Raw genomic sequence first — 24,346 nt, 5'->3', positions numbered from 1 at the left:
ATGGACTGTGATGCTGGACATATGTCGGTCTCCTGGGAGTTCAGTGAAGGTGCAATATCATACACGGCTACTGCAGAAGGCAGCAACGTGCAGAAATGCAGTGCCAACGATACACTGTGTGATATCACCGACCTGCACTGTGGAGAGACCTACACCCTCTCAGTTTATGCGATTGATAACACCTGTGACAGTGCCGAAAGTCCTTCCATCACAAGGAGAACAGGTAAATGCTGAGCAGCACAATCTCCTGGATCGCTACTTTCTCTATCAGAATACTAACATCAAATTCTGCACTGGCTAAAAGCTGTCCTCCTAAAAATACATTAGCTTGAAGATGAGGCACTCCGTACGTCCATGGCAATGAGAGGAATAATAACAGGAAAAGACTCCTTGATTGACCAAGTCCACCAAACACTGATGAAATAGTCTGAAGAAGGGTCTCGATCCAAAAGAAGGGTCTCGACCCGAAACGTCACCCATTCCTTCTCTCCTGAGATGCTGCCTAACCTGCTGAGTTACTCCAGCATTTTGTGAATAAATACTTCTGATGAAATAGTGCTCATCGTCTCTTCTCTTTGTTTTTTCAGCCTCGTGCATCCCACAGAATGTCGATGTCCAGCTGGACTGTGACACAAACGATGCCTCAGTGTTGTGGAGCCGCACGAAAGGTGCAGTGTCTTACGTTGCCACGGCAGAAGGAAGTGATGGGCGCACTGTTTCCTGTACGACGGATAATAGACGATGTCTGATACCTAACCTACAATGTGGCCAGGAGTATAATGTAACTCTGACAGCACGGGACGATGTGTGTGACAACTCACAAGGCGCTCAGATTGTATTCCACACTGGTAAATTCCTTGTCTGGAATAGAGGGGCTTAATATTAAAACAACATATTCCCAACAGTAATTTGAGCAGAAGACTATGCTGGTGGAGCTGAATGGGTCTGTGGATGACAATATTTCGGGAGGTCGGTCCATTTCGTCCCAGTTTTGAAGAAGGCTCTCAACCCAAAGTGTGTCGCCTGTCCATTTCTCATTACAAATGATTCCTGACCTACTGAGTACCTCCAGCAGTTTGGGGGGTTTTTTTGCTCAAGATTCCAGCAGTATCTTGTACCCCCAATGGTAACTTTATCTACATGCATAGGAAGGAGCTGCAGATGCTGGTTTACACCGGAGATAGACACAAAATGCTGGAGTAACTCAGCAGGAAAGACAGCAACTCTGGAGAGAAGGAATGGGTGACGTTTTGGGTCGAGGCCCTTCTTCAGATCCATATGCACATATATTTTAACATTCTGTTGTAAAATATCCAAACCTCCTGGCTGGGACAGGGAACATGAATATTTTATAGTAATTGGGAGAAGTCATGACTGAAGGCAAGTTGTAAGATATCACGTTTCAGAGAAGTAGCAATTTAAAGCAATTTCATAAGTGATCTCCACAGCAGTTCCTCGTTGGCTGAAGCCACTGTCACCAAAGACGGTGAAGAAGAGGAAGCTGATGCTGCAAAGATGCACAGGCTGCTGTGAGTTTAGGATGGTGCGTAGAAATAAGCAAGAGGCCTGAAGACAGTGACGCTTTAGTTCAGTTTAGTTTAATTTAGTTTAGAGATACAGCGCGGAAACAGGCCCTTCGGCCCACCGAGTCCGCACCAACCAGCAATCCCCATACAAGTGGTTCTTGGTAACAAGTTCCTTTTTCTGTGTCATTTTGACTGAGTAGATGCAAATTCTGTAAGATGTAAGCCAAAGCTGTAAGCGCAGAAACAATAGGGAAGATTTCAAAATAGATATTTATCGTTTTAAAAACCCCTGGTCTGGTCAAATATGTGAAGGGATTTTATTTGGTGAACAAACCCTGAAGTTTATGTTGTATGTTAAAACCTTTATTATAAAGTAACATTTATAATGTTATAAAGTAACATTGAGTATTAAATACATTCTGTACTTTGTAGCACCTTGTGCACCCGAGGACATCTCCACCAGTCTGAACTGTGACACCAAGAGTACATCAGTGGTCTGGGAGGAGAGTGATGGGGCGATGTGGTACATTACAACAGCGGAAGGACAAGATGGACACATTTCGCTGTGTAACACGACAGGGACGAGCTGTGATTTCATGGACCTGCACTGCAGTCAAACGTACTCAATAACTGTAACAGCGATGGACGCTTACTGTCAGAGTGTAAACACTTCGGTTTTTGAAACTGAAACAGGTAAAACATTAATTTTTGAAAATGCCGAAAGGAGGAAATTACAACATCTGCAGGTTATTTGATTTTCAGTAATTGAATGAATGAATGAATGAATGAATGAATGAATGAATGAATGAATGAATAAATTTATTGGCCAAATATGAGCACATACAAGGAATGTGCCTTGGTGCTCCGCTCGCAAGTAACAACATGAACATACAGCAAACAGTTAAGAAAAAAGCATAAAACATTAAGACATTAAGAATACAACATTACGGTTTAAACATGTGAGTGAAATAAACCAGAGCAAAAAGAGACTACAGACTTTTGGTTATTGAGTAGAACTACTACCCGCTGAAAAAAGCTGTTTTTATGTCTGGCTGTGGCGGCTTTGACAGTCCGGAGTCGCCTTCCAGAGGGAAGTGCTTCAAAGAGTTTGTGGCCAGGGTGAGAGGGGTCAGGAATGATCTTGCCCACTCGCTTCCTGGCCCTTGCAGTGTACAGTTCGTCAATGGGGGGAAGGTTGCAGCCAACAACCTTCTCAGCTGATCGAACGATTCGTTGCAGCCTCCAGATGTCGTGCTTGGTGGCTGAGCCAAATCAGACCATGATGGAGAAGGTGAGGACAGACTCTACGATGGCAGTATAGAATTGGACCATCATTGTCTGTGATCAATTGCCAGTGGTCTTGGTGTCCTGGATAAATGGAAACCTCCTTAAATTTTGAGTTAGTTTAGTTTAGTTTATTTTAGATTACTTTAGTTTACTTTAGATACACAGAATGGAAATAGGCCCTTCGGTCACTGACCATCGATCAACCGTTCACACTAGTTCTACATCATCCAACTTTCGCATCCACTACCTTCATACTACAGCCAATTTTTTGCACAGGCCTATTAACCCAGGGTCCCACATGTTTTTAGTATGTGGGAGGAAACCGGAGCACTCAGCGAAAGCCCGTGCTGTCACAGGAAGAACATGCAAACTCACCCCCTCCTCCCCCCTCCATCCCTCCTCCTCCCTCCCCCGTGCCTCCCCCCTCCCCTTCCCCTCCCCCTCCCCCCTTCCCCACCAATTCTAATGTATTTCTCTTTGTTAAAAACACTAATTGAGAACCTTGGCCCATCTCCTGTTGCTCCATACAAAATTGATCACTTTGATTCCTGAGGGGCCCAATTCTCGATATGGTTACACTTTTCCCCCTAAAGTACATAATATCTCTTGGGATTATCCTTCATATAATCTGCCAGAGCTATCTCCTGCCCCCATTTTGCCTTCCTGATTTTGCAGACTTCAGTAGCGTTCTCCTCAGTTCCTGAAACTCCTCCAGGGTACGCTTATTCCCAGCTGTCTTTGTTTCGAGGCCAGATTAATTAAAATGATCAAAAATCTGAATGGTAGATATATATTAATCCAAATGTAAAGAGAAATGCATCCAAGACACAGGTAAACAGTCATATCTAAACTGGTATAGTTTATAATTATAGACAAAATCCAACTGGATCACGGAGCTGAATCTTGCTCCTGCCCAATATCCTACATTCGCCACTGAAATGCCGCAGAATTATCACTAATTCATATGTATAGGGAGGAACTGCAGGTGCTGGTTTAAACCGAAGGTAGACACAAAAAGTTGGAGTAACTCAGCGGGACAGGCAGCATCTCTGGAGAGAAGGAATGGGTGACGTTTCGGGTCAAGACCCTTCTTCAGACCATTCATGATCTCTTGTTTATCTTTCTTTCTCTCCAAAGCCCCTTGTCCCCCTCAGAACGTACAAGCTGATTGTGCTGCCCTCACTGCGTTTGTAACGTGGGAGCTGAGTAATCTCACAGTGTGGTACACTGCAACAGCGGAGGGCAGCGATGGACACACGGCCACTTGTACCACATTCGACACAAACTGTCTCATCCCAGATCTCCACTGCAGCCAAACGTACAGCATCTCCGTGCTCGCATTTGGGGAAACCTGCAGCAGTCTCCAAGGTTCCAGTTACGAAATTCATACAGGTAATAAATAAAGAGAACCTCTCTTCAGTTACATCATTCTTCTTTGAAGGATATCACGAGCATTGCAATGTGGAGTGTGGTTTGGACGTTCGAGCAAACTGTGCAGCCCAGTTCAATACTCTGAGGTCTCATAAGCAGCCATTGAATGGCCCTTTGAGGCAGAAGTTCAACCACTGTGCCTCTGTGCTGCCCCTGCACATATCTGCATTAAACTCCGTTAGCCATTCCTCTGCCCTCGCCCAGCTGATCAACAGCATATTGCATTGTTGACAACCATCTTCACTACCTACAATACCAGCCTCTTTAGTGTCATCTTAACTTACTAATCATGCCTTGTACATTCTCATCCTAATCACTGATATAAACAGCAATGGGCCCAGCACTGATCCCTGAGGCACAGCAATCATCACAGGCCTGCAGTCCAAAAATGGCTTTCCACCACCGCCCTCTGCTTCCGTCCATGAAGCCAATTCTGTGTCCAGTTTGCTAGCTCCCCCTACGTCCCATGAGATCTAACCTTGCAGAGCAGCCTGTCTGTGCCATAGATTTTAATGTTCATATTTCCTTTCCTGCAGCACCTTGCGCCCCAGATGAAATCATTGCCAACGTGGACTGTACCTCCAATAGAGTGGTGGTATCGTGGGGAAGAACTGATGGGGCGATCTCGTACGATGTAACAGCTGAAGGAAGTGATGGGCATACACACTCAGACAATACCACAGACACACGCTATGAAATGCTGGATTTACACTGTGGACAATCCTACAACATAACCGTAACAACACTGAGTTACAGCCGGCACGGCATTTCAAGTACTTCTGTACAGATACAAACTGGTAAATAACATCCCAGCAAGGAAATAATTTTGATGTTTAGTCATTGTGTTTATTTACAAGACGGCAAGCGAATTGATATTAATTAGTGTTTTCTGAATAGCACCCTGCATTCCTGAGAATCTCACAGCTGAGCTGGATTGTGAATTGAATACAATATCGTTCTGGTGGGATGAAGCTGATGGAGCAAAGTTATACACGGTGACTGTTCGAGACAGTCAAAGAGAAACCGCTTCATTCAACACAAGTGATACAAGGGCTCAAACACAAGAGTTGCAGTGTGGTGAATATTATACAATCTCTGTTCTGGCAACAGATGAGATCTGCAGGAGACCCCAGACAGCAGTGGTGAATGTGCATTCAGGTAAAACTTTTAAAAGTGTCATCAACTGACGTGTGAGGTTTCAATGGCAATATTCAAACATCAACGTGTTATTTTGAAGTTATTAACAGTTCTCTTGCTAAATGTTGCTCTGTGATTGTGCAGCGTAGTTTTATAATATCTGAGCTCAATTCCCTCACACACCACCTGTAGCCTCCTCCAGATCTGAATCAGAATCATGTCCATGGCCCACTCAATCCCCAACATGTCCCCCAGAATTATTTTGCCTCTTTTTCCCTAAGATTATTTATCCAATTCTCTGGTAAAGATCATCATTGAAACTCCTTCAACTTTCATTCAAGGACATGTATTCCAGACCTCACTTTCATTGTGTCATGATATATTTCACTGCATATCCACTTCTTTGCCATAATATTTAACTCTACATTCCATCTTCACCGTCCTAAAGAAGACAATGTACCCACTCCATCATCTTGATTGTAACTGTATCCCCTCACCCCAAATATCATTTTTGATAACTCTCTTCTGCGCCTTCTCCTGGACCATGTGTGTAGGAAGGAACTGCAGATGCTGGTTTAAACTGAAGATAGACACTAAATGCCGGAGTAACTCAGCGGGACAGGCAGCATCTCTGGAGAGAAGGAATGTGTGACGTTTCGGGTCGAGACACTACTTCAGATTGAGCACCCACCCATGTAGCACTAGCGAACTTTCTTTAGACCCTTCTCGACCCGAAACGTCACCCATTCCTTCTCTCCAGAGATGCTGCCTGACCCGCTGAGTTACTGCAGCATTTTGTGTCTACTTTCGATTTAAACCAGCATCTGCAGTTCTTTCCTGCCTGGATATTGCTTCCCTTCCAGTTCATGGGCAACCCATCCATCTTTTACAGGTCACCTTTGTACCAGAAGAGATCCCAATGGTCCATAAATCTGAACCCTGCCCCCTGCACCAACTCCTCAGCCACACACTCATCTCCCCTATCACTCTGTTCCTACCCTCACTAGCACGAGGCACTGGAAGCACTCCAGAGATCACTGCCATGGAGGTCCTGCTTGTTAGACTTTTACCTAACTCCCTCTGCTCATATTGCTGTACCTAATTCCTTTCCCTACCTATCTCATTTGTGCCAACATGCTCACCTCCCCCTTGAGTCACCCATTCCTTCCCTCCAGAGATGTTGCCTGTCCCGCTGAGTTACTCCAGCATTTTTGGTGTCTCTCTTCTCCTGGACCATGTTAATTTTCTTTAATCTTAAAATGGATACAACACTCCAGTTGTGGTGGGACCTGTAATTTATATAGTTTCACTGCCGCCTTTGCCTTTCTCCTCTTGTGAATTCCTCAGTTTATAAAGATATTTCTAAATATTTTTCTGGGAATTATTGACATTTTCAAAACTTCATTTATCTGTTTCTTTACTTGCTTAAACAAGGTGGTCCAGCTGCCTGACATCCAACTCGACTCTCAATTTTATTTTCAGTCGCTTGTGATCCTCACAATGTCAAAGTGCAACTGGATTGTAACCTCAATACAGCAATGGTAATGTGGGACCACAGTAAAGGAGCACTGTGGTACACTGCCATTGCGGAAGGAGCTGATGGGAACAACGTCTCGTGCAGCACATCAGAAACATCCTGTAGAACACCCGCGTTACTCTGTGGCCAGTTATATTCTGTGTATGTTGTAGCTTCGGACAGAACTTGTAACCACTCTGTGAGTTCTTCAACTGAAATTCAGACAGGTAACTCATTATTTACTGACTGATGTGGCTTGCAATGCCAGATATTACTTCAATATGTTTACCTAATATGTGGGATGATGGAATGTGTAAGAAGGAACTGCAGATGCTGGTTTAAACCGAAGATAGACACAAAATGCTGGAGTAACTCAGCGGGACAGGCAGCATATCTGGAGAGAAGGAATGGGTGTCGTTTCAGGTCGAGACCCTTCTTCAGACTGAAAGTCACAGGAAAGGGAAACGAGAGATATAGACAATGATGTAGAGAGATATAGAACAAATGAATGAAAGACATGCAAAAAAGTAACAATGATAAAGGAAACAGGCCATTGTTAGCTGTTCGCGAGGTGAGAATGAAAAGCTGGTGTGACTTGGGTTGGGGGAGGGATGGGGAGAGAGGGAATGCAGGTGTTACTGGTGGTCAAATTATTGGATTTGATTTGCAGACATGGGTATGAATTCTGCCAGAGATGCTTGGGAATTTAAATCAAATCCAGAAAAAAATTATAATGTCTCGGTAATGGTGAGCAGCTCCTGCTGTTTGCTTTGGAGATGCCTATCTGATCACTGATGTCCTGAAGAATAGGAATCTGCCACATTTACCTTGTCAGTCTATGTCGTTTGTCCTTAACTGCCCTCTAGTCATTCAATCCAGCGGAAAATATGCATGGACAATGAATTCTGGACCTGACTGTGACATTCACTTCTCAAGAGCAAATAAATTATGTACAAAAAGTATCATAAGATCATAAGTGATAGTAGAATTAGGCCATTCGGCCTATCAAGTCTACTCCGCCATTCAATCATGGCTGATCTATCTCTCCCTCCTAACCACATTCTCCTGCCTCCTCCCCATAACCTCTGACACCCGTACCAAACAAGAATCTATCTATCTCTGCCTTAAATATATCCAGAGTTTGCCTCCACAGTCGTCTGTGGCAAACAATTCCATAGATTCACCACCCTCTGACTAAAGAAATTCCTCCTCATCTCCTTCCTAAAAGAACGTCCTTTAATTCTGAGGCTATGACCTCTAGTCCTAGAGTACTCTCCCACTAGTGGAAACATCCGCTCCACATCCACTCTATCCAAGCCTTTCACTAATAATAATAATAATAATCCTTTATTCGTCCCACAACGGGGAAATTTGCAGGGTTACAGCAGCAAAGTGGATAGCAAAAATAGATAAGCATTCTTTATATTTAAAATAACGGTAATTATCTTTACTGGTCTGCTGGGAGCAGTACTGATTGTGCAGTCTGACGTCAGCAGGAAGGTAGGACCTTCGATATCTCTCCTTCACACACTTGGGGTGAAGAAGTCTGTCATTGAAGGAGCTGCTCAGTGCAGTGACAGTGTCCTGCATGGGGTGGGAGTCGTTGTCCAGCAGCGATGATAGCTTTGCCATCATCCTCCTCTCTCCCACCGCCTGCACTGAGTCGAGGGGGCATCCCAGGACAGAGCTGGCCTTCTTGATCAGTTTATCAAGTCTCTTCCTGTCAGCAGTTGAGATGCTGCTGCTCCAGCAGACCACTCCATAGAGAATGGCTGATGTCACCACAGTGTCGATGAAGGTCCTCAGGAGTGCCCCTGCACTCCAAAATCTCCTCAGCAGGTACAGTCTGCTCTGGCCTTTCTTATAAAGTGCATTAATATTATCAGTCCAGTCCAGTTTATTGTTCAGGTAAATACCCAGGTACTTATAAGGAGGCTATTCTGTACATTTCAATGAGGTCCCCCCTCATTCTTCTAAACTCCAGCGAATATAAGCCCAGTGTCGTCAAAAGCTCATCATATGTTAACCTGCTCATTCCTGGGATCAGTTGAACACCATGGCCTCTTTCATTACCAGTATGCCCTCAATCCTTATGCACAGTGCCTCACAGTAATCCGTATTGTATTTTGCGTCTATTTTGTACCTGGCACATGTCCTCCGATGTGCCCAACAGATTTCTGTCTTTCTGCAATCCATTACCTTTTCATTCGAAGGCTGACACGGTAGATGCAAGGGCGCTGTTTTTCGTGGCTGGGGTGTGAACCAGAGTCTTTATTCTCAGATCAAGGGGTCAACCATACACTACGGACATTCAAAGAAATTTCTTCACCTGGTAGATCTAGAATCTTTAGAACTCTCCACCTGCGAGACGGTGGGAGCGGGGGATGGGTCGGCAGATCATAGGACCATAAGGTCTTAGGAGTAGAATCAGGCCATTTGGCCCATCAAGTTTACTCCGCCTTTCAATCATGGCTGATCTATCTCTCCCTCCTAACCCCATTCTCCTCCCTTCTCCCCATAACCTCTGACACCTGTACTCATCAAGAATATGTCTATCTCTGCCTTAAAAATATCCACTAACTTGGCCTCCACAGTCTTCTGTGGCAAAGAATTCCACAGATTCACCACCCTCTGACGACAGGTCCATCTGCTATATCCGACGTGTCATAAGGGGGTCGCTAAAATGTGAGTTTATAGTATTGTCTTTGCGAAACAGTAAGGCAAGAAGATTGAGAGAATAGTTGATTCTTTCACGATGGAGGGACATGACCAGAAAGAACGCTCACCACTCGTAGTGCCGCCTGTGGCCGCTCAGGGAATTACAAGTCAAGTCAAGTCAAGTCAAATTTATTTGTCACATACAAGATGTGCAGTGAAATGAAAGTGGCAACTCCTGCGGATTGTGCTAAACTACAAAACAGAATAGAGAAACAAAAAAATTAATACAAAAAATAAATGAATACGGTAAATTAAATTAGTCCCTGGTGATATGAGAGTTAACAGTCCTGATGGCCTGTGGGAAGAAACTCCGTCTCATCCTCTCTGTTTTCACAGCATGACAGCGGAGGTGTTTGCCTGACCGTAGCAGCTGGAACAGTCCATTGCTGGGGTGGTAGGGGTCCCCCACAATGTTGCTGGCTCTGGATCTGCACCTCCTAATGTATATAGGTCCTGCAGGGGGACGAGTGAAGTTCCCATACTGCGTTCAGCCGAACGCACTACTCTCCGCAGAGCCTTCCTGTCCTGGGCAAAGCTGTTCCCAAACCAGATTGTGATGTTCCCGGACAAGATGCTTTCTACAGCCCCAGAGTAGAAGCACTGAAGGATCCTCAGAGAGACTCCTAATTTCCTCAACTGTCTGAGGTGGTAAAGGCGCTGCCTTGCCTTACTCACCTGTATGGCAATGTGTGTTGTCCATGTCAGATCCTCTGTGATGTGGACTCCCAGGTATTTATAGTTGCTCACCCTATCCACAGTAATCAACTGAGCTCTCGTGATTTTGTCCAGATTAGAGGGGAGGGCGGGTCATCGGTTGCTGGATAATCGGTGTTCAACCTGTAATAGAAAGGACTACTAATACTATTTTTCCAATCTGTGATTGCACTTTAAGATTTGTGAATTTAGGTACAAGACTGAAAATCTTTATCCAGCTAACTTATTTTATTTCTTCAGCTCCCTGCAGTCCCCAGAACGTAAGTGCTTATTTGGACTGTCCAGCACGCACAACATCAGTGTGGTGGGAGCAGAGTGAAGGTGCAATGTTCTACACGGCCATGGCAGAAGGAATGGAAGGAGACTGGTACTCATGCAATACAACCGAAGCAAACTGTGAGATCCCAGGCCTCCCATGTGGCCAGTGGTACAATGTAACTGTGTTAGCAATGGATGAGAATTGCACCAGTTTACCAAGTTCAGCTGTAGAAATTCAAACAGGTAAGATTACTTTTTAATTATGTGAAAACCGGAAAATAACCAAATTGGCATAGTATTATAAAACTGCATATTAATTAACATGGATAACTACCACAAAAAAACAATTACATTACCTTTAATTGTAATTTACAAATGCTCAGTTCAGTTCAGTCTAGTTTATTGTCACCTGTACCAAGGTACAGTGAAAAGCTTTTGTTGCGTGCTATCCAGTCAGCGGAAATACAATACATGATTACACTCGTAGGAAAGAAAACTGCAGATCCTGGTTTAAATCGAAGGTAGACACAAAATGCTGGAGTAACTCAGAAGGGTCTCGACCCAAAATGTCACCCATTCCTTCTCTCCAGAGATGCTGTCTGACCCGCTGAGTTACTCCAGCGTTTTGTATCTACATGATAACACTCGAGTCAATTACAGTGTTGTATATTCATTAACATGCACAAAATCATCAAAAAAATTAATGTACAGCAAAAATTAATATCTGGGATCCAAGATGCAATAGGAGGATTCAGCTGCATTACTTTAGTGTTTGTTGAGGTTGTGGGAGTTTGCTGTTGTTTCCGTCTTTCCCTCGGACAATAGAAAACATATTCACAAATTGATTAAGATTAGCATCTATGTCCTCGTTGCAGTAAACATTAACAAGTAGGGTGGTTAATCCATTATATGGACGGTTTTATAGGCTACCAATCCCAAAATTTCTACCTCAAATACAGAGTTGATTATCTCACATTACCTCATTGTAAAGTTTAACGTGCACATTTGCTGACAGCTGCAGCTAGGTAATTAAGCATCAGGTACAGCAGGCAGTGAAGAAAGCTAATGGAATGTTGGCCTTCATAACAAGAGGAGTTGAAAACCAGAAAATAACCAATTGTCAGGAATGATTTAAATTATTATAAAACTGCTTATTAATAATCATGATAACTACTACTAATAATCTGTTATAATTGTCATGTAAATATACATAGCCAAAACATAGCTTCATAAAATTAATGTTTGCGATCCAAGATTCAATACAGGGATTCAACAGCATTACTTTCGTGATGTTGAGGATGTGGGAGTTTCTCAGCTAAGAGCTAACAGATTATTGCTGTTATGTTCATGTTTTTCCCTTGGGAAAAGGTAGTGAAAGTACTCACAATCTAATTAAGATTAGCATGGGTACGAGTTCCTTGTAACAAACAAGTAGAAAGGACAGTACGTTGTTTTATGTGCTGTTCATCCCTCAATTTCTACCTCAAACACAGAATGGATTATTGCACCTCACCTCATTGCTCAAGTTAGCTGGTGCATTCCTCCGCAGTTTGTTGCAAGATTTAAGATTGTGTAACTTTTAGCAATAGAACTGCAATGTTAAATCCACAATTGTTTACGGATTCTTTTTCGATGCTTTCTCAAATGCGCAGTGCCTTGCATCCCACAAAATATGGTCGCTCACATCAACTGTGAAAATAACATCATCTCAGTGTTTTGGGATCCCAGCAATGGCTCAGAGTCATACCATATAACAGCGCAAGGAATCAATGGCCATTGGGCCTCCTGCAATACAACAGGCACTGAATGTGAGGTCTCTGATGTGCACTGTGGACTGAACTACTACGTAACTGTAGAGGCAATCCGCATGGAGTGTAACAGCTCGCAAAGCTCTGCTGTAACCGTTAAAACAGGTAATTCATGTGAAGCATATAAAATCATATCTATATTTTTCTACATTATTTGAAGTGTTGCGTTTGATGTATCCTTAGTCTATACTTATGAATGTTCTCGTTACAGTACCGTGTGTCCCCCGGAATGTTGATGCTCACATGGACTGTGATGCTGGACATATGTCGGTCTCCTGGGGGTTCAGTGAAGGTGCAATATCATACACGGCTACTGCAGAAGGCAGCAACATGCAGAAATGCAGTGCTAACGATACACTGTGTGATATCACCGACCTGCACTGTGGAGAGACCTACACCCTCTCAGTTTATGCGATTGATAACACCTGTGACAGTGCCGAAAGTCCTTCCATCACAAGGAGAACAGGTAAATGCTGAGCAGCACAATCTCCTGGATCGCTACTTTCTCTATCAGAATACTAACATCAAATTCTGCACTGGCTAAAACGCTGTTCTCCTAAAATTACATTAGCTTGAAGATGAGGCACTCCGTACGTCCATGGCAATGAGAGGAATAATAACAGGAAAAGATTCCTTGATTGACCAAGTCCACCAAACACTGATGAAATAGTCTGAAGAAGGGTCTCGACCCGAAAGAAGGGTCTCGACCCGAAACGTCACCCATTCATTCTCTCCTGAGATGCTGCCTGACCTGCTGAGTTACTCCAGCATTTTGTGAATAAATACTTCTGATGAAATAGTGCTCATCATCTCTTCTCTTTGTTTTTTCAGCCTCGTGCATCCCACAGAATGTCGATGTCCAGCTGGACTGTGACACAAACGATGCCTCAGTGTTGTGGAGCCGCACGAAAGGTGCAGTGTCTTACGTTGCCACGGCAGAAGGAAGTGATGGGCGTACTGTTTCCTGTGCGACGGATAATAGACGATGTCTGATACCTAACCTACAATGTGGCCGGGAGTATAATGTAACTCTGACAGCACGGGACGATGTGTGTGACAACTCGCAAAGCACTCAGATTGTATTCCACACTGGTAAGTCCCTTGTCTGGAATAGAGGGGCTTAATATTAAGACAACATATTCCCAACAGTAATTTGAGCAGAAGACTATGCTGGTGGAGCTGAATGGGTCAGGCAGCATCTGTGGATGACAATATTTTGGGAGGTCGGTCCATTTCATCCCAGTTTTGAAGAAGGCTCTCAACCCAAAGTGTGTCGCCTGTCCATTTCTCATTACAAATGATTCCTGACCCACAGAGTACCTCCAGCAATTTGGGGTTTTTTTGCTCAAGATTCCAGCAGTATCTTGTACCCCCCAATGGTAACTTTATCTACATGCATAGGAAGGAGCTGCAGGAAGGAGCTCGGCCGCGAGACGTTTCAGCGCCCGGTGCGATTCGGCCGGGGGGACTTCCATCCCCTTGCGGGGACTGTGCGGGTCGGTCGGGGACGAGCTGTCTGTCCGTGGGCGTGGGGAAGAGAGTGGAAGTTTTGTTGCCTCCATCACAGTGAGGGGGTGTTTGGAGTCACTGTGATGGACGTTTGTGTTGGGGCTATGTGTCTTGTGTTCTTTTTTTCTATGACTGCTATGTAGTTTCGTTCGGTACTTCGGTACCGAACGACAAATAAAGCTCTGTTATACTGTTATACTGTTATGCTGGTTTACACTGGAGATAGACACAAAATGCTGGAGTAACTCAGCAGGAAAGGCAGCAACTCTGGAGAGAAGGAATGGGTGACGATTTGGGTCGAGGCCCTTCTTCAGATCTACATGCACATATATTTTAACATTCTGTTGTAGAATATCCAAACCTCCTGGCTGGGACAGGGAACATGAATATTTTATAGTAATTGGGAGAAGTCATGACTGAAGGCAAGTTGTAAGATATCACGTTTCAGAGAAGTAGCAATTTAAAGCAATTTCAAAAGTGATCTCCACAGCAGTTCCTCGTTGGCTGAAGCCACTGTCACCAAAGACGGTGAAGAAGAGGAAGCTGATGCTGCAAAGATGCACAGGCTGCTGTGAGTTTAGGATGGTGCGTAGAAATAAGCAAGAGGCCTGAAGACAGTGACGCTTTAGTTCAGTTTAGTTTAATTTAGTTTAGAGATACAGCGCGGAAACAGGCCCTTCGGCCCACCGAGTCCGCACCAACCAGCAATCCCCATACAAGTGGTTCTTGGTAACAAGAGTTCCTTTTTCTGTGTCATTTTGACTGAGTAGATGCAAATTCTGTAAGATGTAAGCCAAAGCTGTAAGCGCAGAAACAATAGGGAAGATTTCAAAATAGATATTTATAGTTTTAAAAACCCCTGATCTGGTCAAATATGTGAAGGGATTTTATTTGGTGAACAAACCCTTAAGTTTATACTGTATGTTAAAACCTTTATTATAAAGTAACATTTATAATGTTATAGTAACATTGAGTATTAAATACATTCTGTACTTTGTAGCACCTTGTGCACCCGAGGACATCTCCACCAGTCTGAACTGTGATACCAAGAGTACATCAGTGGCCTGGGAGGAGAGTGAAGGGGCGATGTGGTACATTACAACAGCAGAAGGACAAGATGGACACATTTCGCTGTGTAACACAACGGGGACGAGCTGTGATTTCATGGACCTGCACTGCAGTCAAACGTACTCAATAACTGTAACAGCGGTGGACGCTTACTGTCAGAGTGTAAACACTTCGGTTTTTGAAACTGAAACAGGTAAAACATTAATTTTTGAAAATGCTGACAGGAGGAAATTACAACATCTGCAGGTTATTTGATTTTCAGTAATTGAATGAATGAATGAATTAATGAATTAATTGATTAATGAGTTTACTGGCCAAGTATGTAAACATACAAGGAATGTGCCTTGGTGCTCCGCTCGCAAGTAACAACACGAACATACAGCAAACAATTAAGAAAAAAGCATAAAACATTAAAACATTAAGAATACAACATTACGGTTTAAACATGTGAGTAAAATAAACCAGAGCAAAAAGAGACTACAGACTTTTGGTTATTGAGTAGAACTACTACCCGCTGAAAAAAACTGTTTTTATGTCTGGCTGTGGCTGCTTTGACAGTCCCGAGTCGCCTTCCAGAGGGAAGTGCATCAAAGAGTTTGTGGCCAGGGTGAGAGGGGTCAGGAATGATCTTGCCCACTCGCTTCCTGGCCCTTGCAGTGTACAGTTCGTCAATGGGGGGAAGGTTGCAGCCAACAACCTTTTCAGCTGATCGAACGATTCGTTGCAGCCTCCAGATGTCGTGCTTGGTGGTTGAGCCAAATCAGACCATGATGGAGAAGGTGAGGACAGACTCTACGATTGCAGTATAGAATTGGACCATCATTGCCTGTCATCAATTGCCAGTGGTCTAGGTGTCCTGGATAAATGGAATCCTCCTTAAATTTTGAGTTAGTTTAGTTTAGTTTATTTTAGATTACTTTAGTTTACTTTAGAGACACAGAATGGAAATAGGCCCTTTGGCACATACTGACCTTCGATCAACCGTTCACACTAGTACTATGTCATCTAACTTTTGCATCCACAACCTACATACTACAGCCAATTTTTTGCACAGGCCTATTAACCCAGGGTCCCACACGTTTTTAGTATGTGTGAGGAAACCGGAGCACTCAGCGAAAGCCCGTGCTGTCACAGGAAGAACATGCAAACTCAACCCCCCTCCCCCCTCCATCCCTCCTCCTCGTCCCTCCCCCGCGCCACCCCCCTCCCCTTCCCCCTCCACCCTCCCTCCCTCCCCCCCTTCCCCCTCCACCCTCCCTCCCTCCCCTTTACCTTCCCCTCCCCCTCCCCCTTCCCCTCCGATTCTAATGTCTTTCTCTGTTAAAAACACTAATTGAGGACCTTGGCCCATCTCCTGTTGCTCCATACAAAATTGATCACTTTGATTCCTGAGGGGCCCCATTCTCTATCTGCTTACACTTTTCCCCCTAAAGTACTTATAATATCTCTTGGGATTATCCTTCATATAATCTGCCAGAGCTATCTCCTGCCCCCATTTTGCCTTCCTGATTTTGCAGCCTTCAGTAGCGTTCTCCTCAGTTCCTGAAACTCCTCCAGGGTACGCTTATTCCCAGCTGCCTTTGTTTCGAGGCCAGATTAATTTAAATGATCAAAGATCTGAACGGTAGATATTTATTAATCTAAATGTAAAGAGAAATGCATCCAAGACACAGGTAAACAGTCATATCTAAACTGGTATAGTTTATAATTATAGACAAAATCCAACTGGATCACGGAGCTGAATCTTGCTCCTGCCCAATATCCTACATTCGTCACTGAAATGCCGCAGTATTATCACTAATTCATATGTATAGGGAGGAACTGCAGGTGCTGGTTTAAACCGAAGGTAGACACAAAAAGCTGGAGTAACTCAGCGGGACAGGCAGCATCTCTGGAGAGAAGGAATGGGTGTCGTTTCGGGTCAAGACCCTTCTTCAGACCATTCACGATCTCTTGTTTATCTTTCTTCCTCTCCAAAGCCCCTTGTCCCCCTCAGAACGTACAAGCTGACTGTGGTGCTCTCACTGCGTTTGTAACGTGGGAGCTGAGTAATCTCACAGTGTGGTACACTGCAACAGCGGAGGGCAGCGATGGACACACGGCCACTTGTACCACGTCCGACACAAACTGTCTAATCCCAGATCTTCACTGCAGCCAAACGTACAGCATCTCCGTGCTCGCATTTGGTGAAACCTGCGGCAGTCTCCAAAGCTCCAGTTACGAAATTCATACAGGTACTAAAGAACGAGAACCTCTCTTCAGTTACATCATTCTTCTTTGAAGGATATCACGAGCATTGCACTTTGGAGTGTGGTTTGGACGTTAGAGCAAACTGTGCAGCCCAGTTCAATACTCTGAAGTCTCATAAGCAGCCATTGAATGGCTTTTTGAGGCAGAAGTTCAACCACTGCACCTCTGTGCTACCCCTGCACATATCTGCATTAAACTCCGTTAGCCATTCCTCTGCCCTCGCCCAGCTGATCAACAGCATATTGTAATTGTTGACAACCATCTTCACTACCTACAATACCAGCCTCTTTAGTGTCATCTTAACTTACTAATCATGCCTTGTACATTCTCATCCTAATCACTGATATAAGCAGCAATGGGCCCAGCACTGATCCCTGAGGCACTGCGATCATCACAGGCCTGCAGTCCAAAAATGGCTTTCCACCACCGCCCTCTGCTTCCGTCCATGAAGCCAATTCTGTGTCCAGTTTGCTAGCTCCCCCTACGTCCCATGAGATCCAACCTTGCAGAGCAGCCTGTCTGTGCCATAGATTTTAATGTTCATATTTCCTTTCCTGCAGCACCTTGCGCCCCAGATGAAATCATTGCCAACGTGGACTGTACCTCCAATAGAGTGGTGGTATCGTGGGGAAGAACTGATGGGGCGATCTCGTACGATGTAACAGCTGAAGGAAGTGATGGGCATACACACTCAGACAATACCACAGACACACGCTATGAAATGCTGGATTTACACTGTGGACAATCCTACAACATAACCGTAACAACACTGAGTTACAGCCGGCACGGCATTTCAAGTACTTCTGTACAGATACAAACTGGTAAATAACATCCCAGCAAGGAAATAATTTTGATGTTTAGTCATTGTGTTTATTTACAAGACGGCAAGCGAATTGATATTAATTTGTGTTTTCTGAATAGCACCCTGCATTCCTGAGAATCTCACAGCTGAGCTGGATTGTGAATTGGATACAATATCGTTCTGGTGGGATGAAGCTGATGGAGCAAAGTTATACACGGTGACTGTTCGAGACAGTCAAAGAGAAACCGCTTCATTCAACACAAGTGATACAAGGGCTCAAACACAAGAGTTGCAGTGTGGTGAATATTATACAATCTCTGTTCTGGCAACAGATGAGATCTGCAGGAGACCCCAGACAGCAGTGGTGAATGTGCATTCAGGTAAAACTTTTAAAAGTGTCATCAACTGACGTGTGAGGTTTCAATGGCAATATTCAAACATCAACGTGTTATTTTGAAGTTATTAACAGTTCTCTTGCTAAATGTTGCTCTGTGATTGTGCAGCGTAGTTTTATAATATCTGAGCTCAATTCCCTCACACACCACCTGTAGCCTCCTCCAGATCTGAATCAGAATCATGTCCATGGCCCACTCAATCCCCAACATGTCCCCCAGAATTATTTTGCCTCTTTTTCCCTAAGATTATTTATCCAATTCTCTGGTAAAGATCATCATTGAAACTCCTTCAACTTTCATTCAAGGACATGTATTCCAGACCTCACTTTCATTGTGTCATGATATATTTCACTACATATCCACTTCTTTGCCATAATATTTAACTCTACATTCCATCTTCACTGTCCTAAAGAAGACAATGTACCCACTCCATCATCTTGATTGTAACTGTATCCCCTCACCCTAAATATCATTTTTGATAACTCTCTTCTGCGCCTTCTCCTGGACCATGTGTGTAGGAAGGAACTGCAGATGCTGGTTTAAACTGAAGATAGACACTAAATGCCGGAGTAACTCAGCGGGACAGGCAGCATCTCTGGAGAGAAGGAATGTGTGACGTTTCGGGTCGAGACACTACTTCAGATTGAGCACCCACCCATGTAGCACTAGCGAACTTTCTTTAGACCCTTCTCGACCCGAAACGTCACCCATTCCTTCTCTCCAGAGATGCTGCCTGACCCGCTGAGTTACTGCAGCATTTTGTGTCTACTTTCGATTTAAACCAGCATCTGCAGTTCTTTCCTGCCTGGATATTGCCTCCCTTCCAGTTCATGGGCAACCCATCCATCTTTTACAGGTCACCTTTGTACCAGAAGAGATCCCAATGGTCCATAAATCTGAACCCTGCCCCCTGCACCAACTCCTCAGCCACACACTCATCTCCCCTATCACTCTGTTCCTACCCTCACTAGCACGAGGCACTGGAAGCACTCCAGAGATCACTGCCATGGAGGTCCTGCTTGTTAGACTTTTACCTAACTCCCTCTGCTCATATTGCTGTACCTAATTCCTTTCCCTACCTATCTCATTTGTGCCAACATGCTCACCTCCCCCTTGAGTCACCCATTCCTTCCCTCCAGAGATGTTGCCTGTCCCGCTGAGTTACTCCAGCATTTTTGGTGTCTCTCTTCTCCTGGACCATGTTAATTTTCTTTAACCTTAAAATGGATACAACACTCCAGTTGTGGTGGGACCTGTAATTTATAACGTTTCACTGCCGCCTTTGCCTTTCTCCTCTTGTGAACTCCTCAGTTTATAAAGATATTTCTAAATATTTTTCTGGGAATTATTGACATTTTCAAAACTACATTTATCTGTTTCTTTACTTGCTTAAACAAGGTGGTCCAGCTGCCTGACATCCAACTCGACTCTCAATTTTATTTTCAGTCGCTTGTGATCCTCATAATGTCAAAGTGCAACTGGATTGTAACCTCAATACAGCAATGGTAATGTGGGACCACAGTAAAGGAGCACTGTGGTACACTGCCATTGCGGAAGGAGCTGATGGGAACAACGTCTCGTGCAGCGCATCAGAAACATCCTGTAGAACACCCTCGTTACTCTGTGGCCAGTTATATTCTGTGTATGTTGTAGCTTCGGACAGGACTTGTAACCACTCTGTGAGTTCTTCAACTGAAATTCAGACAGGTAACTCATTATTTACTGACTGATGTGGCTTGCAATGCCAGATATTACTTCAATATGTTTACCTAATATGTGGGATGATGGAATGTGTAAGAAGGAACTGCAGATGCTGGTTTAAACTGAAGATAGACACAAAATGCTGGAGTAACTCAGCGGGACAGGCAGCATATCTGGAGAGAAGGAATGGGTGTCGTTTCAGGTCGAGACCCTTCTTCAGACTGAAAGTCACAGGAAAGGAAAACGAGAGATATAGACAATGATGTAGAGAGATATAGAACAAATGAATGAAAGACATGCAAAAAAGTAACAATGATAAAGGAAACAGGCCATTGTTAGCTGTTCGCGAGGTGAGAATGAAAAGCTGGTGTGACTTGGGTTGGGGGAGGGATGGAGAAAGAGGGAATGCAGGTGTTACTGGTGGTCAAATTATTGGATTTGATTTGCAGACATGGGTATGAATTCTGCCAGAGATGCTTGGGAATTTAAATCCAATTTTGTACCTGGCACATGTCCTCCGATGTGCCCAACAGATTTCTGTCTTTCTGCAATCCATTACCTTTTCATTCGAAGGCTGACATGGTAGATGCAAGGGCGCTGCTTTTCGTGGCTGGGGTGTGAACCAGAGTCTTTATTCTCAGATCAAGGGGTCAACCATACACTATGGACATTCAAATAAATTTCTTCACCTGGTAGATCTAGAATCTTTAGAACTCTCCACCTGCGAGACGGTGGGAGCGGGGGATGAGTCGGCAGGTCATAGGATCATAAGGTCATAGGAGTAGAATCAGGCCATTTGGCCCATCAAGTCTACTCCGCCTTTCAATCATGGCTGATCTATCTCTCCCTCCTAACACCATTCTCCTGCCTTCTCCCCATAACCTCTGACACCTGTACTAATCAAGAATCTGTCCATCTCTGCCTTAAAAATATCCACTGACTTGGCCTCCACAGTCTTCTGTGGCAAGGAATTCCACAGATTCACCGCCCTCTTACTACAGGTCCATCTGCTATATCCGACGTGTTATAAAGGGGTCGCTAAAATGTGAGTTTATAGTATTGTCTTTGCGAAACAATAAGGCGAGAAGATTGAGAGAATAGTTGATTCTTTCACGATGGAGCGACATGACCAGAAAGAACACCCACCACTCGTAGTGCCGCCTGTGGCCGCTCAGGGAATTACAAGTCAAGTCAAGTCAAGTTTATTTGTCACATACATATACAAGATGTGCAGTGAAATGAAAGTGGCAATGCCTGCGGATTGTGCTAAACTACAAAACAGAATAGAGAAAAAAAAATGTAACACAAAAAATAAATTAATACAGTAAATTAAATGAGTCCCTGGTGATATGAGAGTTAACAGTCCTCAAGGCCTGTGGGAAGAAACTCAGTCTATTCCTCTCTGTTTTCACAGCGTGACAGCGGAGGCGTTTGCCTGACCGTAGCAGCTGGAACAGTCCATTACTGGGGTGGTAGGGGTCCCCCATAATGTTGCTGGCTCTGGATCTGCACCTCCTGTTGTATAGGTCCTGCAGGGGGACGAGTGTAGTTCCCATAGTGCGTTCAGCCGAATGCACTACTCTCCGCAGGGCCTTCCTGTCCTGGGCAAAGCTGTTCCCAAACCAGATTGTGATGTTCCCGGACAAGATGCTTTCTACAGCCCCAGAGTAGAACCACTGAAGGATCCTCAGAGAGACTCTTAATTTCCTCAACTGTCTGAGGTGGTAAAGGCGCTGCCTTGCCTTACTCACCTGTATGGCAATGTGTGTTGTCCATGTCAGATCCTCTGTGATGTGGACTCCCAGGTATTTATAGTTGCTCACCCTATCCACAGTAATCAACTGAGCTCTCATGATTTTGTCCAGATTACAGGGGAGGGCGGATCATCAGTTGCTGGATATTCGGTGTTCAACCTGTAATAGAAAGGACTACTAATACTATTTTTCCAATCTGTGATTGCACTTTAAGATTTGTGAATTTAGGTGCAAGACTGAAAATCTTTATCCAGCGAACTTATTTTATTTCTTCAGCACCCTGCAGTCCCCAGAACGTAAGTGCTTATTTGGACTGTCCAGCACGCACAACATCAGTGTGGTGGGAGCAGAGTGAAGGTGCAATGTTCTACACGGCCATGGCAGAAGGAATGGAAGGAGACTGGTACTCATGCAATACAACCGAAGCAAACTGTGAGATCCCAGGCCTCCCATGTGGCCAGTGGTACAATGTAACTGTGTTAGCAATGGATGAGAATTGCACCAGTTTACCAAGTTCAGCTGTAGAAATTCAAACAGGTAAGATTACTTTTTAATTATGTGAAAACCGGAAAATAACCAAATTGGCATAGTATTATAAAACTGCATATTAATTAACATGGATAACTACCACAAAAAAACAATTACATTACCTTTAATTGTAATTTACAAATGCTCAGTTCAGTTCAGTTTAGTTTATTGTCACCTGTACCAAGGTACAGTGAAAAGCTTTTGTTGCGTGCTATCCAGTCAGCAGAAAGACAATACATGATTACACTCGTAGGAAAGAAAACTGCAGATCCTGGTTTAAATCGAAGGTAGACACAAAATGCTGGAGTAACTCAGAAGGGTCTCGACCCAAAATGTCACCCATTCCTTCTCTCCAGAGATGCTGCCTGACCCGCTGAGTTACTCCAGCATTTTGTATCTACATGATTACACTCGAGTCAATTACAGTATATAGATACGTGATATGTTGTATATCTCATTAACATGCACAAAATCATCAAAAAAATTAATGCACAGCAAAAATTAATATCTGGGATCCAAGATGCAATAGAAGGATTCAGCTGCATTACTTTAGTGTTTGTTGAGGTTGTGGGAGTTTGCTGTTGTTTCCGTCTTTCCCTTGGACAATAGAAAACATATTCACAAATTGATTAAGATTAGCATCTATGTCCTCGTTGCAGTAAACATTACCAAGTAGGGTAGTTAATCCATTTTATGGACGGTTTTATGGGCTACCAATCCCAAAATTTCTACCTCAAATACAGAGTTGATTATCTCACATTACCTCATTGTAAAGTTTAACGTGCACATTTCCTGACAGCTGCAGCTAGGTTAGTAAGCATCAGGTACAGCAGGTAGTGAAGAAAGCTAATGGAATGTTGGCCTTCATAACAAGAGGAGTTGAGTATAGGAGCAAAGAGGTCATTCTGCAGTTGTACAGGGCCCTAGTGAGACCACACCTGGAGTACTGTGTGCAGTTTTGGTCTCCAAATTTGAGGAAGGACATTCTTGCTATTGAGGGAGTGTAGCGTAGGCTCACGAGGTTAATTCCCAGAATGGCGGGACTGTCGTATGTTGAAAGACTGGAGCGACTGGGCTTGTAAAAGGGTGAGAGGTGATCTTATTGAAACATATAAGATTATTAAGGGATTAAGGGATTGGACACGCTAGAGGCAAGAAACATGTTCCCAATGTTGGGGGAGTTCCGAACTAGGGGCCACAGTTTAAGAATAAGGGGAAGGCCATTTGGAACAGAGATGAGGAACACCTTTTTCATTCAGAGAGTTGTGAAGTTGTGGAACTCTCTGCCTCGGCCAATTCCCTGGATGCTTTCAGAGAGTTAAATAGAGATCTTAATGAGAGTGGAGTCAAGGGATATGGTGAAAAGGCAGGAACGTGGTACTGATTGTGGATGATCAGCCGTGATCATGGTGAATGGCGGTGCTGGCTCGAAGGGCCGAATGGCCTACTCTTCCACCTATTGTCTGTTGTCTATTGTCTATTATAGTGTGTAAATTTTAGTAACAGAATTGCATTGTTAAATCTTGAAGTGTTTAAAAAATGCGTTGAGTATGTTTTCTCTGTTGTGCAGTGCCTTGTATTCCACAGAGTGTGGCTGCTCATATCAACTGTGGAAATAACACCATCTCAGTGCTTTGGGATCCCAGCAATGGCTCAGAGTCATACCATGTAACAGCGCAAGGAATCAATGGCCATTGGGCATCCTGCAGTACAACAGGCACTGAATGTGAGGTCTCTGATGTGCACTGTGGACTGAACTACTACGTAACTGTAGAGGCAATCCGCATGGAGTGTAACAGCTCACAAAGCTCTGCTGTGACCGTTAAAACAGGTAATTCGTGTGGTATACAGAATCATATCTATAATTTATATACATTATTTGGAGTATGATGTATCCTCATGAATGTTCTCGTTGCAGTACCGTGTGTCCCCCAGAATGTTGAT

General features: G+C 43.9%; 1 protein-coding gene across 1 annotated transcript; it reads left to right on the top strand.

The window, feature by feature from the left end:
* On the top strand, positions 1–24,345 carry LOC144597990 (fibronectin type III domain-containing protein 7-like). The gene is made up of 16 exons (XM_078407855.1): positions 1–223; positions 588–722; positions 1,959–2,219; positions 3,951–4,205; positions 4,781–5,041; positions 5,142–5,402; positions 10,570–10,830; positions 12,240–12,500; positions 13,227–13,487; positions 14,905–15,165; positions 16,952–17,206; positions 18,144–18,404; positions 20,073–20,126; positions 22,196–22,411; positions 23,973–24,233; positions 24,338–24,345. Exons 1-16 carry the CDS (start codon positions 1–3, stop codon positions 24,343–24,345), a joined length of 3,495 nt encoding a protein of 1,164 aa, XP_078263981.1.
* Position 24,346: the final 1 nt, after the last annotated feature.

The sequence above is a fragment of the Rhinoraja longicauda genome, chromosome 11 (genome assembly GCF_053455715.1).
Source record: "Rhinoraja longicauda isolate Sanriku21f chromosome 11, sRhiLon1.1, whole genome shotgun sequence".
NCBI lineage: Eukaryota > Metazoa > Chordata > Chondrichthyes > Rajiformes > Arhynchobatidae > Rhinoraja > Rhinoraja longicauda.
Note: the sequence above shows the minus strand (reverse complement) of the source record. Positions and strands in the feature narration are given on the sequence as shown.

Excerpts from the sequence above, each read along its gene's own strand:
- LOC144597990 (XM_078407855.1), top strand. The coding sequence starts at position 1 with ATGGACTGTGATGCTGGACATATGTCGGTCTCCTGGGAGTTCAGTGAA. Across the intron at positions 224-587 it reads TTCCATCACAAGGAGAACAG|CCTCGTGCATCCCACAGAAT; the intron begins GTAAATGCTGAG and ends TTGTTTTTTCAG. Across the intron at positions 18,405-20,072 it reads AGTGGTGAATGTGCATTCAG|CTTCGGACAGGACTTGTAAC; the intron begins GTAAAACTTTTA and ends TGTATGTTGTAG.